Here is a 15,481-nt window from a genome sequence, read left to right on the forward strand (position 1 = left end):
AAGCCCTGTTCGGTTGTTTGAACCCTTAGCTTGGGTAAGAATTGTTTTGAAAATAACATAGTGGCTTGGTAAAGATATTTCAGATTAGAAACAGACGACTTTCCTAGACAACAGGTGATGAGGAAGTTTGTCAGTTGTTCCTCTTTTCCTTCAGTTCTCCGATTGGCACAGAACTGCACATGTCAGACTAAATATTGATCTGCTATTTTTTTATAGGGAAGACCATAAAGATAACTTCCATCCGGGGGAGGAGAATGGTGGCGTGGGTTAGGTAACTTGGTTCTAATTCTACTGGTGTGGAAAATATTATTTTAAATTCACCAAGAAAGACATTCTGGCCCCAACATCTTATTGCTTTCCCTTCTTCATAACTTAATCCAAATAACAGTGGCCCAAATTAAAGATTGAAGGGGGGAAAGTATTGGCGGTAACAGATAAATAAATAACAAATCTAAACTACGAAAGAACAGAGGCAGGATGGAAGTAGAGAGCAGGAGTGGGTACATTTGGCTACGTTAAGTGCGTCTGAGTCTGCTTACTCCTCCACCCTCTCCAGCCTCTCCCTGAATAGCTGCCTCTAGGAGGATCCCATACACCAGTCTCATATTCCTGCCCACTGTGTAAATGCCATCCGCAGTTGACTCAAAGTCAAATTTAATTAAAGGAGATAAGTACCAAGGGAACATATTGTTATCCAGATAAACCTGTCTGTGATAACAGTAGCTTTATTATTATTATTACTTAAAAAAAAAAAAAAAAACCTTATTAGATTTGCAGACTTTGTTCTTGGAGCAAGCCACTTGTCACCAGAAGAAATTCGTCTGCATGAAGAACAATATGGCCTTGGGGGTGTCTTCCTGGAAGAGCAGCTCTTTGACCTGAGGACTGCAAGTTAACATCATTCTAGACAAGGAAGTGGATAAAGGGCAGGGATCCTGGTAAAGTTGGGCGGAACTGTTCTAGGAACAGTGGCAAAAGCGTTTGCTATGGAGAAAAATCAAGTCATACCAGAAAGGAAAACTAAACTATATTGAAGATAACTTATTCTTGGCAAGTTGTGCTACTTACGGTACTGTAGGTGGCCACTAAGATTCTGTGACGGTCATTCCTGGTTTCCTTGAATGAAGATTTTCGTTAGCAGCTAGGGAATTGTGGTGTTCTTCAAGGGGCCAGACAGCATGAACAGGTGCTTTGTCAACACCAGGGCTTTAAATCCTCTCTCAGTCTCCAGAACCTGCATAAAAGAGCCTGCATTGCTCTTCCTGCATTCGTCAGTGCAAGTGCTGGAAGAGACCTGAGAAATGCTGGACCAGTGTTTTCCAAAGTATAGTCCACAGAACGCTAATAGGTGTCGTAGAGGCGGATTGACCAGAAAGCAAAGTACGCACAGACTTAATTGTGTTTACTTACTAATCTGTAGTATACAATTTCACATGGGTTTCACCACGTGGTGAAAAACAGGTGAAATTGTGCACTACAGATTAGTAACAAAGCCCATGTTTGCTTTGCTTATTAGGTAATCCATCCCTGAGTGTCCGAGATTCTGAGGTCAACTAAGTGTTACACAAATTTAAAGAAATGTACTACAGGACTTTTCAGAAACTTTAATAAGGCTGATGCACATTGTGACTCTCCTAGCGGGGAGATGTTGTGTGCAGCAGTTTTCAATTTAATTTGACCACAGAACCCCTTTTCATGAGATATTCCTTGGAGCACATGTTTGGGAAATGCTAATCTGTTTCCGCGCCTTCATTTTACTGATGGAGAAATTGAGGTTTGGGGAGGTTACATAACTTATCAAAGACCACAATGTTTTAGAGGCAGCACTGGGACTAGAACTCCAGCCCTTTGTGTGTCCCACGACTCACGTAGAAGAGACCTTCACAGCAAAACACAGTGCCATCTCTGCACAGCCTTGAGCCGCACACAGTGGTGACTTTTTTATTTTTTAAACTAATGGGCAATAAGCAATTTAATAATGGCGATAAACAGAAATATTTTTTAAATCATTAAAGTTTTGATAAGATTTTTATGGAAATATGTAATGATTAGGAATTAAAATTACTTTATATATATTTTTATATGATAAAATTGAAGGCTTGAGCCTCTTGTGAATTTTGAATTGCTTGGTCCATTTTTTAAAATTGTTTAGCTATATGTGTTTGTAACAACATCCTACAGAATAGGTTTATGATCTTTCTTACAGAGAACAAATCTTTTCTTGATTCGTAATGTTAAGCTGATGTTAAGCCAGAATGAAATGGGGCCAAACTGTTTGTTTTGACTCTGAGGAAAGGAGACCAAAACACAGGTCTGAGAAAAGAGAGCATGGCAACACAGTTTAAGAGTGCAGATGTTGCTAAACTGATTCCCTTTCAGAATCAAACTCAGACTTTTTTTGCTCTGATGGGATCAAAAGGAAGAGGGGCATTCCTGAGGAAACCCTTTCACTAGAAGAAGATAAAAGGGGAATGGTATACCGAGAATTAAGGCACTGTTGCTTTCCTGAGCCAGATTTACTGGGATTTTTCTGAAGTTTTGAGTTGGAGCATAACTACCAACATTTGGAACTTTCGTAAGGTTGATTTTCAAATAGTATTTCCTCTTGAAAGGAGAATGTCAGTGTTTTACAGGTCCCTTTGCCAGGAGCCTTTTAATATTAGGAGCTTAGCTTTTTTTTTTTTTTTTTTTTTAAATGCACTGTACTCCATCTGTGCCTTTACATAGATTTTGATTAAGATCTCAAAGTACCTTCCATTCAGACTTATGACGATGGTGACTCTTTTATCTGTGTTTAACAAAAGTAAAACTTGAACATTTTGTTACAGTTTAATCTGATTTTTATTTATTATAATTCTATTTATTGATGATATAACTGTACCAAATGTAACAATGCTTATGTTCACCAAGTTCACCTCCCAAGAGGCAGTTTGTCTAGTACAAAGTGTATGTGTGAATAATATGAGAACAGTCTGCTGGAATTCCTAGGGGATGTTTCAGCCAAGACAGCCCCAGGGCCTCACCTGTGGCAAGGTGAAAAGGCCATGGCAGGAAGCAGCTCATTGTGGATCAGCAGGCCAGGTGTAAAACAATCACAATAGCCAACCAACCAACCAGTTGCCATCAAGGTGATTCGGGCTCATGGCGACCCCACATGTGTGAGAGCAGAACTGTGCTCCGTAACGTTGTCAGTCCCACATGTGTGAGAGCAGAACTGTGCTCCGTAACGTTGTCAGTGGCTGGTTTTCCAGAAGTAGATCACCAGGCCTTTCTTCTGAGGTTCCTCTGGGTAGACTTGAGCCTCCATTCTTTTGGTTAGAAGCTGAGCATGTTATCCATTTGCACTACCCAGGTACTCCTAACAATCACAACAAAAACAGCTAAAGAAGGAAAAAAAAGAGTAACAGTCTTCCCGGACCTTAATTTTTGTTTATTTTTAGGGGACGTCATGGATTTGTCAGTTTCTGTTATGAGTACTGTAAGAAGCTGAACAATTAAAAGCATTACTTGTGTGATATTTTTGGTGTGTTTGGATTGTGTTCATTTGTTTTGGGGTTAATTATGGCACCGATAACAATTCTAGTCCTCATCAAGCAATGTAGAAATAACTCTTCTAAGAGCTCTTTTTTCCCTCCTTTTCTCCTTCTTTTCCCTTTACTCTCTCCCTCACCTTCTCCTCTGCTCACCTGTCTCCCTCCTGCCTTTCTCTTTCTAAAAGCTTGTAAGCAGTCTAAATGACATTCAGTAAAATGGCTGTACCCTTCCCAGGTGGTTGAAAATCAGCTTTGTGCTTCACACCGATAGGTGTGCAATTATCAAGCATAACACAAGCCTTTGTTGTGTTATTCCTTATGCTAGATGCCCCACAAAAGCTTACTGTCATTAGAGAGTTGAACTGTTTGACACCAAAATGTGTGGGTGAGATGTAATGTAGGTGGCCGCGCTCAAACAATTGTATCATTCAAATGTTATTTTATAAAAGGTTTTAAAACACACTTTACACATCACAAAAAATGCTCTGTGAATTCATTGTATAGTTTGCCAATAATACTTCAGGCTGAATTACAGGAGAGTGCTCATCTGACATTTAGGAAAGTATTTGAATTTATAACTCCTTTTTATATTTATGGAAATTTAATAGATATTGGAATATTAAAGAAATTTGGAATAAATGATGGAATACATCAATATATCTAAACACATGGATGAACTAAGACCCTGAAATAAAGTCAAGAAAAGAAATAGGATTTTATATTATTCTGTATGTGAATATTTCCCAGAGATAAAGATGTACAAATTTTTAAATCAGCTTTTTGCCCAACTGAAGGAAGGATCTTATGCGTGATAACATAACAGAGATGTAATTTTGAAGAAGCCAGCAGCAGGACAGACAGGTATTGCTAGATGACCCTAGGAGCCAGCTGTCTCACTGGGTGGCATGGCATTGGTGAGTTAACCAGGTACGACACTTGGCCTTATTGATTCAGAACCCTGATGTCTGTCATTGAGCTGAAAGTAGACCTGTCTCACACTGGCCAATTGCCTCATATGCATGTGAAAGCTGGACAATGAAAAAGGAAGACTGAAGAAGAATTGATGCCTTTGAATTATTGTGTTGGTGGAGAATATTGAATATGCCATGGACTGCCAGAAGAATAAATCTGTCTTAGAAGAAGTACAGCCAGGATTCTCCTTAGAAGCGAGGATGGTGAGACTTTGTCTCACATACTTTGGACATGTTATCAGGAGGGATCAGTCCCTGGAGAAGGACATCATGCTTGGTAAAGTAGAGGGTCAGCAAAAAAAGAGGAAGACCCTCAATGAGATGGATTGACAGTGGCTGCAACAATGGGCTCAAGCATAACAACGATTGTGAGGATGGCACAGGACCAGGCAGTGTTTGATTATGTTGTACATAGGGTCGCTGTGAGTCAGAACCAACCTGACGGCACCTAACAACAACATCCATGTAATAATTCACAGCAAAAAAATATAACTGGTGTAAGGATAAAAATACTTAAGTTGGTATGGCCAGCAGGTTCTCTCTCAGAAGACTGATCTACTAAGGGGTCAGCTTATAATAAGAAGGAAGGTGGCTTGGTGAACAGAAACAGAACAAAGGGAGTTTGTTACATAATTCATATGTTTAATGTCACCAGGCCAGAGAGTCTAACACATTCACTCCTGTAAAAATGGCGCAGTGGCATCAGGGGTCCTCTAACTTCCGGGGGGTGGAGAATCAAGATCAACATCCGTCCAAGGCTGATTCCTATGAGGTGGAGGCCAGACATGCCTCCTTTCTCTGCCACCTTTACTGCTCTGACACCAACCATCCCTCACACAGCATTCTCTACTTCTCTGTTGGGTTTAATTGTTGTAATGGCCACACAGAACTCACAGACAATACTCACAATTATGGGGTTTATTAGGGAGCTAACAGGTTACAATTCAGGATCAGGAATGACTCAGGATACAGTTCTTCAGTCAGGATCACTCTTCAGCCATGCCCATATGCAGGCCTCTCCCTCTGCCCCTAGGCCCCAGGGCCCGGCCTCTGCCCTGTTCTGGCAAGTATTACAAAGCTCTTTAGCTCCACAGATAGGTGCCCGGGGTACCCTAGTCCACCAGGAAGCCTCCTGTCTGAAAACACTCAGCTGTCCCACTCAGGTCTGCCATCCAGTGTAGACTCCTTGATCCTGGGGCTGGGAAGCCCACTGCCGTCTCCCACCAGTCTCCTGGTTCTGCTGCTACTGTTTTTCTGCCGCTGCTTTGCACCATCTCACGCCAGCTCTCAGGTGTTATAGCTCTCTGTCTCGTGGGTCTAGGAGTTCTCAGCATACGTACCCTGGGTCCAATTCCCAAATCTTCTTTCTTGATGGTAGTGAAGTCTCCTCTCCACTATGGGATTGGCTCTTTTTTTAACCCTAGGAGAATGGTAAAACTGACCTATCCCCTCGTTAGGGTCTCATACACCTTATTTGTGTGATTCCACCCCAGCAGGTTTCCATGCACCTTATTTGCATTATTAGCAAATTGTCCCATCCCCTTGGTGGTCCACAAGCACTTTATTTGCATAGTCCCAACCAATCACTGTATGAGAGCTAAAAGACTATGCATAGCTAAAAGGTCCAGATTAATAATTCACTGCACTGTAACTCCGTAACTCCCAACAAGGGTAGCCTTGCTCATGGGATAGTACCCAGTCTGTTGGCAAAGACCATACTTTCCTTTGTACAGACCCTGCCAACTTTTTCCTCTTTGTGACTTCTATTTTTCTAATCTTTGTTTGCTGTTTTTCTAATCTTTTGTTATTTACCAATATCCCTACCCCCTTCTGATGGGCATTTTCTTCTTCATTAGGATATATTACAACCTCCAGGAAAGTCTTTGCCCTGGGCATCTATTTGTATTTTTAAGTAACTTTGCCTGGTCTCACTATGATCTTGAATGTGATACCTTAATAGGCCACGAGAGATTTGAAATTGAGTGAACATTTATCAGGATAAGACCTGGAAGGTGCATTCAGTAGGGCAGCTGCTCTTTGTGTATTTAAGTAAGGTGACAGATCTGTTCATTTTTTAGATTTGGTCCTTTTTCCAAAAAGGTAGTGACCAGAAGGGGAAGGGGAAGTGGCCCAATATTTATTGGAGATCTATTAGGCAACATACTAAGACATTTTCTATGCCTCCTCATTTGAACCTCGCAATCACTCTGTAATGTTAGTATGATTTCCATTTTACAGCTGAGCAAAGACTCAGAGAAGGTAAGAGAAGGTTGTTGAATGACATATAGCTAAAGTGGTAAGAACAGAACTTGAGCTCAAATGTATCTTTTTCCAGGGTCCATTGTCTTTCCACTTCCCATATTGCCATCTTCAAAAAAATGTTAGTCAAGGAAATGGCCCTGTAAATAGTACCTTCAAGAGATGACTATATCAGCTGATGTTTTGCACATGCCAATCATATGCACTTACTCCTACGTGTACTATAGATTGTGGCTTATGTCAGCGTTCCCTCCCAGTCCATCACAGAGCAATACTTCTGTAAAATACACTAAAGCTAAGTTATTAGAAAAACTAAATAGTTTTTTAAAAAGACATACAAAGTATAAGCCCAGTGATCATGTGCTGGGATATCATGGCAATGTCAAATTGCCTTAAACATTTCAAAACGCTTAATTTTTGTTTTGTCACACACCAGCAACACTTTATGGACAGCACTAGTCCATGACCACACTTCGAGTAGCACTGGTCTAGATGTTATTTTTTTAAGACCTCCGTTGATATTTTCAGGGAATTTAAAAAAAAAAAAAAAAGCCCTGGCTTTTTTAAAAATATGGGCTTACAGTTTAAAAGAATAGCATCCTCACCTATTTGGAAAAGAGCACAGTGCTTGTTAAATTATTATAAAGTTATTGTTTTATATTTATTAACACCATGTAACAATGACATGGGGGCAATGTCTGACCTCCTCTATCTTCCTTCACAAGGGGAAAGGGAAATCAAGATCAACAGCCCAAGGCTGATTCCCATGAGGCAGGGGTCAGACAAGCCTCCTCTCTCTGCCACCTTTACCACTCTGACACCAACCATCGCTCACACAACACTCTCTACTTCTCTACTGGGTTCGATAATTCACTGCGGTGGCCACTCAGAACTCACAGACCGTACGCACGACTATGGAGTTTATTAGGGAAGTAAGTTACATTTCTTGCTCAAGAACACTCAGGATACAGTTCTTCCATCAGGACAGCCTCTTTCCAATCGTGCTCACAGGCACGCCTGTCCCTGGCCCTAGGCCTGTCCCCAAGGACACTCAGCTTTCTGTCTCTGTGAGAAGCCCACTGTGCAGTCTCCTGCTGCCAGGTCTTACTTGCCACTGCTTCTCACCGTTTTCAGGGCTACAGCTTGCTGTTTCTGTCTCCGGTTTCCCGGGGCTTCTCAGCACAGGGATCCTGGGCCCAAAGGACGTGCTCTTCACTCCTGGCTGTTCTTCCTTCATGGTGGTAGTATCCTTTCTGCTATGGAATTGGCTCTAAGGCAAACCTGACCAATTCCTTTGGTGGGCCATGATTAACCCTATCAATCATCTGGGTGGGAGTTACAAGACCATGGCTAGAAAGGCTACACAAAAATAATTAATCACACTACACACCTCTTGGGAGAAAAAAGAAAATTGAAATTGTAGAATAAATGTCTTATAATCTCTCCCTCTGTGAAACTTTGCGTATTACGGAATTGTCATTATTGTCATCTTTTTCCATCTTCTTCAACTTTTGTTTTGCATAATTTTGTCTACTAACTCATACCTCTAACCACTTTAATGTTTACAATATGTGTTGGAACCGAACATTTTATTGTATAGCTTATTAGGTAGACATTTAGCATGGCTTTGTAGTTTGGGGGAATTGAATAGGATTATAGATTTAAACATCAACAAAATACTAAAAGCTATTGGCTAGGCTCTTGATAGAAAAATTAGAAGAATTCCTGCCATGGGCCATTTGCCACATAAAGATGGGAATATTTATGGGACATACACTATGTGTCAGGTATGTCACTTAAACATCAAACCAACCTATAAGGTAGGTACAATAATTACCTCGATTTTATGGAGGAAGGACCTGAGGCCCAGAGAGGTTTATGTGTAAATGTAAGTTCTCACTGGCAGAACTGAGACTCTAATCCGGATAGTCAAGCCAAGAGCCTGCATGCCTAACCCCAGCTCTGTAAGCTCCCTCAGTTGTCCTAGCATAAGGTAAATTACTTTCTGACCTGAAAAACCACTTCCTGCTTCTTCCACCCCTTTATCCTGTCCCTTTCCAGGTACTCTTCCATCCTCCTGGTGGTTTGGAATTCTTGAGCTGAGTATTCGTAGAGTTTGCTGAAATGGCACAGGAGTGGTTTGAAGCTTTAGCAGCCTGAGCCTTGTCCCTGTAAAACAAAGGGCAGACTAACTTCTGAATGGAAAATCACCTCTTACTTCCCCACAGTCAGCTTGTCACAAACATGCCCTCAGCTTCACAGAAAATTTAAAAGTCTAACCTCTCTTGCTGAAGATGAGAAAACAGAGGCCCAGAGATCCATCAAAGGTGATCTCTTCCTCTCTACCTGTGCTCTCCAATATAGTAGCCACAGGCTATATGTGGCTACTTAAATTTAAATAAATTTAGGAATCTAATTCCTCAGACACACTAGCCACATTTCAAAAGCTTAAAGCTAATGACTATTGCATTGGGCAAATCTGCTGGGGGAAAAAAAGACTTTTTAAAGTTTTAAAAAGCAAAGATGTCACTTGGATGACTAAGGTGCACCTCATCCAAACCATGGTATTTTCAGTCACCTCATATACATGCAAAAAATGGATAATGAAAAAGATAGTCCAAAGAATTACTGCATTCTAACTGTGGTGTTGGTGAAAATATTGAATATACTGTGGACTGCCAAAAAAAAAAAGCAAACCAGTCTTAAATGCAACCGGAACGTTTCTTGGAAGTGAAGACGGCAAGACTTCAACCCATTTCCTTTAGACACGTCATCAGGAAAGATCAATTGCTAGAAAAGGGCATCATGTTTGGTAAAGTAGAGGGCCAATGAAAATGAGCAAACCCCCCCAATGAGATGAATTGACACAATAGCCACAACAATGGACTCAAACATATCAACAATTGTGAAGATGGTGCAGGACTCAGCGATGTTTCGTTCTGTTGTTCATAAGGTTACCATGAGTTGGAGTCAACCGCAACTGACATCACCAATGGCTACCACACTAGACAGCACAAATAGAGACTGTTTCCCTTGTCAGTTAATTCTCTTGGACAGTGCTGCTCTGTACAAAGCCATGGCCTCAGGATACCGAGCTGTGCAAGCATCTCCCTGCCGTTCCTCACTCCCATGGCCTTGGTCTTTAGAGTCCCTTCTGGGTTTTTCCTTCAGGGTTGCCAAGCCAACCAGGTCACCTCCAGGGTATAAGGGGTCTGTCACTCTCAGCTAACAAAGTGTCAAGAATTTTTTTCGAAGGTGCTGGATTTCTAGGTACCTTAGAATACCTAGAAATCCTAAATGGAAACACAGCCACACACACATATGTATAAGGCACAGAAGGTAATGGTTTAGGCCAGGGCTACTTTATGGCTTGCTCCACCACAGCAGGAGCAAAGAATGGTCTCCCGCCTCCTGGGGTGGTGGATGTGCTGGGCAGACCTGGCCTTTGTCATCAGGCAGATTTGAGTTTGAATCCTGGCTTTATGACCTTGGTCATGTAACTTGAGCTCTGTTAGCTTTATAATTTTCATACAGTATTTAAAATGGGGATAGTGATATATGCCCCATAGGGTTAAAGCCAAATGATAGTCTCATCAGCACATAAAAAGCACCCAATAACTATGTGTGTGGTTCTCCTCCCAGATTCACTGCTTAACCTCAGTTTGGCTGAGAGGAATATTGCTGAAGTAAGTAGTGGTCTCCCACCACCACTAGCCCCCCACCCAACAGTAATAGAAGGAACTGCAAAACAGAGGGAAGCTCTTTGCCAGCTACCTGCTTAGTGTGCACCATGGCGGGATTAATAAGCTAACTTTTTTTTTTTTTTTAAGTAGCATGTTCTTCCTACGAATTTGTAGGCTTTTCATGAGGTTCGCTGGCTCTTGGACGATATATGTATTATAATCATCTATTATCCTTTTTTTTTTTTTTTTTACTTTGAAGAATAGTTTAATAATTAGCTACTAAACTCTTTGGATCCACCCAAGCTTAGCACTCTGGGGTAATTTACTCTTCCGACAATCATAGGGGAAACAGTATGAAATAAGTCATTAAAGCAGTGATTACCAGCCTGGGCTTTGTGACACCCCTGGGTATTTCCAGGGATCTCCAGAGGGGTTATAAAATCATCCTCAAATCAAAATTTAATTTGAACTCACTTTAATGTTTTTTAAAATGGCACATGACATTTTGAGGACAAGAAGAAAAAGTCACAAAGTCCACAAACCCATGAGGGTATCTGGTCTAAAAGGCTGGAAATTACTGCATTATTGAATCAGCTCTCACAGTAAACGTTCCACTACAAAGGCCTGTTGAATTTGGCCTCATTCGTTACACAGTAAAGGACTTTTATTTTTTGTTTAGTCACATCTTTATCATTTAAGAAACATTTAAAAATTGTATTTATTTTTATTTCAACATGTCAACTGTGTACTTCCAAAACAGCAGGCTTTTCAAAGGAATAAAATCAGAACTGTAAACACAAGATACAGTATAAGTTTTTGACTTTCAACAGTTTCACAAATCCACATACTGTACATTCATAGGTGGGGTTCAGCCTGTCACCCATTTATTTATTTCTATAATTACATAAGCATAATAAATACATCTGATTTTAAAGGTCACTTAAAATGAGTCATGATAATTTACAGTACAGTACTTTTCAGTTCAAGTGCAAAAATAACTATTTGCTTAATTCTATTTCTCTCTGCTATTTGATTTTTAAGCTGTGTTTTGTGGTGCAGCTAGACATCCAAGCGTAGAATTTCCTTCTCCCAGATGCAGTGTGGGCAACCCTATGTGTCACGGAGGAGCCCTCACTTGAGAACTGAGGCTGTCCAATCAGGGTCAGAGGGCAAGGCGCATTGCTCATTTTTAATTTTGTTCTCTTCTTCCCTCATTCCTGTGCTGGTCCACAGCTATTAGACAAACTCACTGACCTTCAGCTAAAGTGGTGTTCCCTTTTCCATAGCCCTCCCCCACGGCTTCCTAGGAACTTCAGCTCATTTTTAGCAGCAAGCTTTTGGAACGATTCACTCAGTCATTGTCCTGACTATAGTTGTAATGTTTATAGTAGCATACCCATATCTGAACTCTCCAGTGTCTGCCTCTCCAGTGCCCACTTTCCCATTCTTCGTGGGAAAGAATATGCTAAGATTTGCTTAAGTTATTGGAAAGCAGAGTAACTTCTTATTCCCTTCCTTCCCATTCCTGGCTTCCTATTCACTATCCTTTCCCCTCACCAAAAACAAAAGAACAAAAATTGATCCATTATGTAATTTTTGCAAATTGTATCTATCCCTCCCCCAGGTACTTACATCTTATACTGTTATTTGTAAATAAATAAACCAAAAAAACCAAACCTACCGCCATGGAGTCTATTCCAACTCATAGCGACCCTATAGCACTGCTAACTAAAGAAAGCCTTAAAAGAATTCAGTGATTTTTGTTGTGCTTTATTCAATCAGCTAATTACAGCCCAACTCACTATAAAATGGTAAATAGTGATAAAGGCTACTTACAATATCAATATGTTTAGTAAACCCTTGTCTAACAAGCCACAGCATACTGAGTTGGTTTATTTTAAATATTCCCTCATTTCTAGTCTTTTGTAAAGCCCATTAAAAAAAAAAAAGGCATTTTAAAGCTCAATTTAGCTTGCAGTTGTCAATAATAGCTTTTGCTGTTCAAAGAATCAACTATTTTCATTATCCCTATATACATATAAAAATATATTTGCTAGGGATATGTAAAGTTTCTGATGAAATGTTTTCCTTTTATTTTTAATTAAAAGCATATATGTTCCTACCTTTTATCCAGTTACGTTTTAAATACGTGTTACTATTTTTGAAATGATTCTGTGCAAGAGAAACAAAGTTATACATGTGTACTGTTTCTTCCTGGTTTACCCTTAAGAACCAGATCATTAGAACAAATAATCAGAAGAGGGAAATTACATCAGCATTCACCTTGAAACATGCTCCTTCCACTGACTCAGTGTAAGTGCTGGTTTCAGCTATTACCGCACTGGCAGAGAATCCTGTAGCACTTAACCTAACCAACAAAAAGAGCTCAAGTTCTCACTGAACTCCATTTCCTTTCTGTAATTCCAATCGGATTATGCAAGTTTACCTTTTCCTGCCATCATGTACTGTAGCTCCTGTGTGTGTGTGTGATTCCATGTTAATGAGTTTAGATATTTAGAAGCATATGTGGTGCTATGATCCTCAAGGGGAGGCATGTCCTGGGTTTGGGGCACCTCTCCTCTGTGTTGGCAGAGGAGCCCATTCCATGCAGGGTGTGAGATGAACAGGGATCCCTCAGTGTCCTCCTGCAGCAGGCTGGGTTTGCTGCTCCTGACTCGCCTCCACACGCTGGTCCACACTGGGATGAGCGGGGCTGGTCTGGGTTTGAGATGCAGCTGCTTTAGGGGTTGGCTGATTTCTGGATGGGTCAGCATGAGTCTCACATGGGACAGGCTGGGCTCCACCAGCTAGAGAGTGTTCCTGATTCTCACTGGTCCCCTGGGAGGGAAACAGGAGATGACTGGTGGTCAGTGATAGCAAATATATCTAACACTTTTCATATGTTTTCAAGTTAAGATACAAGAAACACGAGGGAACCATCCTGAAGTGTCCACTTCAGGGAACAAATAATAGAAGAATAAGGAGAGAATGTCTTACCTTTTGTCTCTTTTCCTATGTGCAACTGCCAGAGCCGCATGAAAAACATAAACACTATAAGTAGACATCTCTTGTGGACAGAGGAACATTACTACCAAGATGCCTGTTACTACTGGGTCAGCAATTTACAGCCACAGATATTTACTGAGCCCCCACCAGCCACTGTGGTAACTCCCTGGGGATACAGCACTGAATAACTGAAGCTCAGGCCACTTGCTAAAAACCAGTAGCCATGGAGTCAATTCCAACTCATGGTGACCCCATGCGTGCCAGAGTAGAACTGCACTCCATAGGGTTTTCAATGTCTGATTTTTCAGAAGTGGATTGCCAGGCCTTTCTTCTAAGACACCTCTGGGTGAACTTGAACCACCAACCTTTTGGTTAGCAGCCAAGGCATTAACAATTTGCATTACCCAGGGACTCTGTGCCACTTGCTAGAACCACAGAATTCAGGAGTGGGAAGACACCTTGTTTGTTGTTGGTACCATCAAATCAATTTCGACTCCTAGAGACCCCATGTGACAGAGTAGAACTACCCTTTAGGGTTTTCTTGGCTGTAATCTTTATGGACGCAGATCACCAGGTCTGTTTTCTGCAGAATAGCTGAGTGGGTTTGAACTTCCAAGCTTTCTGTTAGCAGCTGAGTGCTTAACCATGGGCACCACCAGGGCTCCTATACACCTTGTCTAACAGTGAGTAATAAGGTACTCTCAGCCTTGGAAACAAAGCCAGAAGAAGCATATCCTGGAGTTAAAAGTCCAAATTTATATTTGCGATATCAAAGTACACTTAAAAGTTAAATAAGAATGTCCAGGCTAAAAAAGGGAATGTAAACAGGCACTTATATAACAAACTGTAAGTAACCGTGAGTACCCACTTGCTGTAGTACATTACCTCCAGCAGTGTCTATAATACACTATGTTTGTTTTGGTTTTTACAAGCCAGGAATCATGTTTTTAAAAAGATGGGTTTTTCCTCTGAATTAGTACCCATTGCTTTAAATAGCTAAGCACAAAAAAATAAATAAATAAAATTTATTCCTGTGATTGATCCTAATATGTAAAAAAAAAAAAAAAAAACAGCATAGTGACTTCTTCATAAGAATAATACCTAACAGTTCTGGTTAATTTTAACCTAACAGGGGAGAAAAAAAAAAAAAAAAGAAAGCATTTTTAAAAAAATGCAATTTAAGCCTAACAGGCTTGTGTGAAAATGAGGATGAGTACCCAAAGTAATGAAAACATTGCTATTCAAGCATCAGGTATCATCCTTTCTCCTACTTCACCTCCCTGCTTCAAGATATTAGAATCCTTCATATGCTCTGCTCACCCTGATATTCCAGTTTTTTCTTTTTAACATTTTATTGGGCTTTAAGTGAAAGTTTACATATTAGTTTCCCATTCAATAATTCATACACAAATTGTTCTGCAACATTGGTTGCAATTCCTGCAATGTGTCAGTACTCTCCCCATTTCCACCCTAGGTTCCCATTTTCCATTCATCTGGGCTTCCCTGACCCTCCCTGCCTTCTCGTCTTTGCTTTTGGGCAGATGTTACCCTTTTGGTCTTGTATAGTTTATTGTTCTCAGAAGCACATTCCTCACAGGTGTTGTTTATTTTATAGGCCAGTCTATTTTTTGGCTGAAAGGTGACCTCTGGGAAACTTCAGTTCTAAGGGTGTTTTAGGGCAATATTCTCAGGGGTTCCTCCAGTCTCTATCAGACCCGTAAGTCTGGTCTTTTTTGTTAATTTGAATTTTGTTCTACATTTCTTTCCCATTCTGACCAGGACCTTCTATTGTGTTCCTGGTCTGAGTGGTCAGTAGTGGTAGCCGGGTACCATCTAGTCCTTCTGGTCTCAGACTAAAGGAGGCTGTGATTCCTATATGCCGTTAGTACTTTGGACTAATTCTTCCTTGAGCTTTTGGTTTTCTTCACTCTCCTCTGCTCCATATGAGAAGAGACCAATAGTTGTATCTCAGATGGCCATTGGCAAGCTTTTAAGACTCCAGATGCTACTCACCAAACAAGGGTACAGA

The 15,481-nt window shown here is 40.7% G+C and overlaps 2 protein-coding genes across 7 annotated transcripts in view; one reads left to right on the forward strand and one right to left on the reverse strand.

Moving 5' to 3' along the window:
• Positions 1-15,481, forward strand: part of NEMP2 (nuclear envelope integral membrane protein 2) — a 38,181-nt gene that overhangs the window by 20,494 nt on the left and 2,206 nt on the right. For 3 of the 5 annotated variants that reach the window (XM_023542726.2, XM_064286891.1, XM_010602700.3), the window contains one exon: positions 770-3,517. In XM_023542726.2, coding sequence (XP_023398494.1) covers positions 770-896 — 127 coding nt within the window. In that variant the 3' untranslated portion in view covers positions 897-3,517. Of the gene's footprint in view, positions 1-769; positions 3,518-10,405; positions 14,477-15,481 lie in introns of those variants that run through there. The other 2 variants (XM_064286892.1, XM_023542732.2) reach the window with 2 other exon arrangements.
• Positions 13,081-15,481, reverse strand: part of MFSD6 (major facilitator superfamily domain containing 6) — a 91,719-nt gene continuing 89,318 nt past the window's right edge. For both annotated transcript variants that reach the window (XM_003405956.4, XM_064286890.1), the window contains one exon: positions 13,081-13,284. In XM_003405956.4, coding sequence (XP_003406004.2) covers positions 13,081-13,284 — 204 coding nt within the window. The remainder of the gene's footprint in view (positions 13,285-15,481) is intronic.

Source organism: Loxodonta africana, chromosome 6, assembly GCF_030014295.1.
Source record: "Loxodonta africana isolate mLoxAfr1 chromosome 6, mLoxAfr1.hap2, whole genome shotgun sequence".
Lineage (NCBI taxonomy): Eukaryota > Metazoa > Chordata > Mammalia > Proboscidea > Elephantidae > Loxodonta > Loxodonta africana.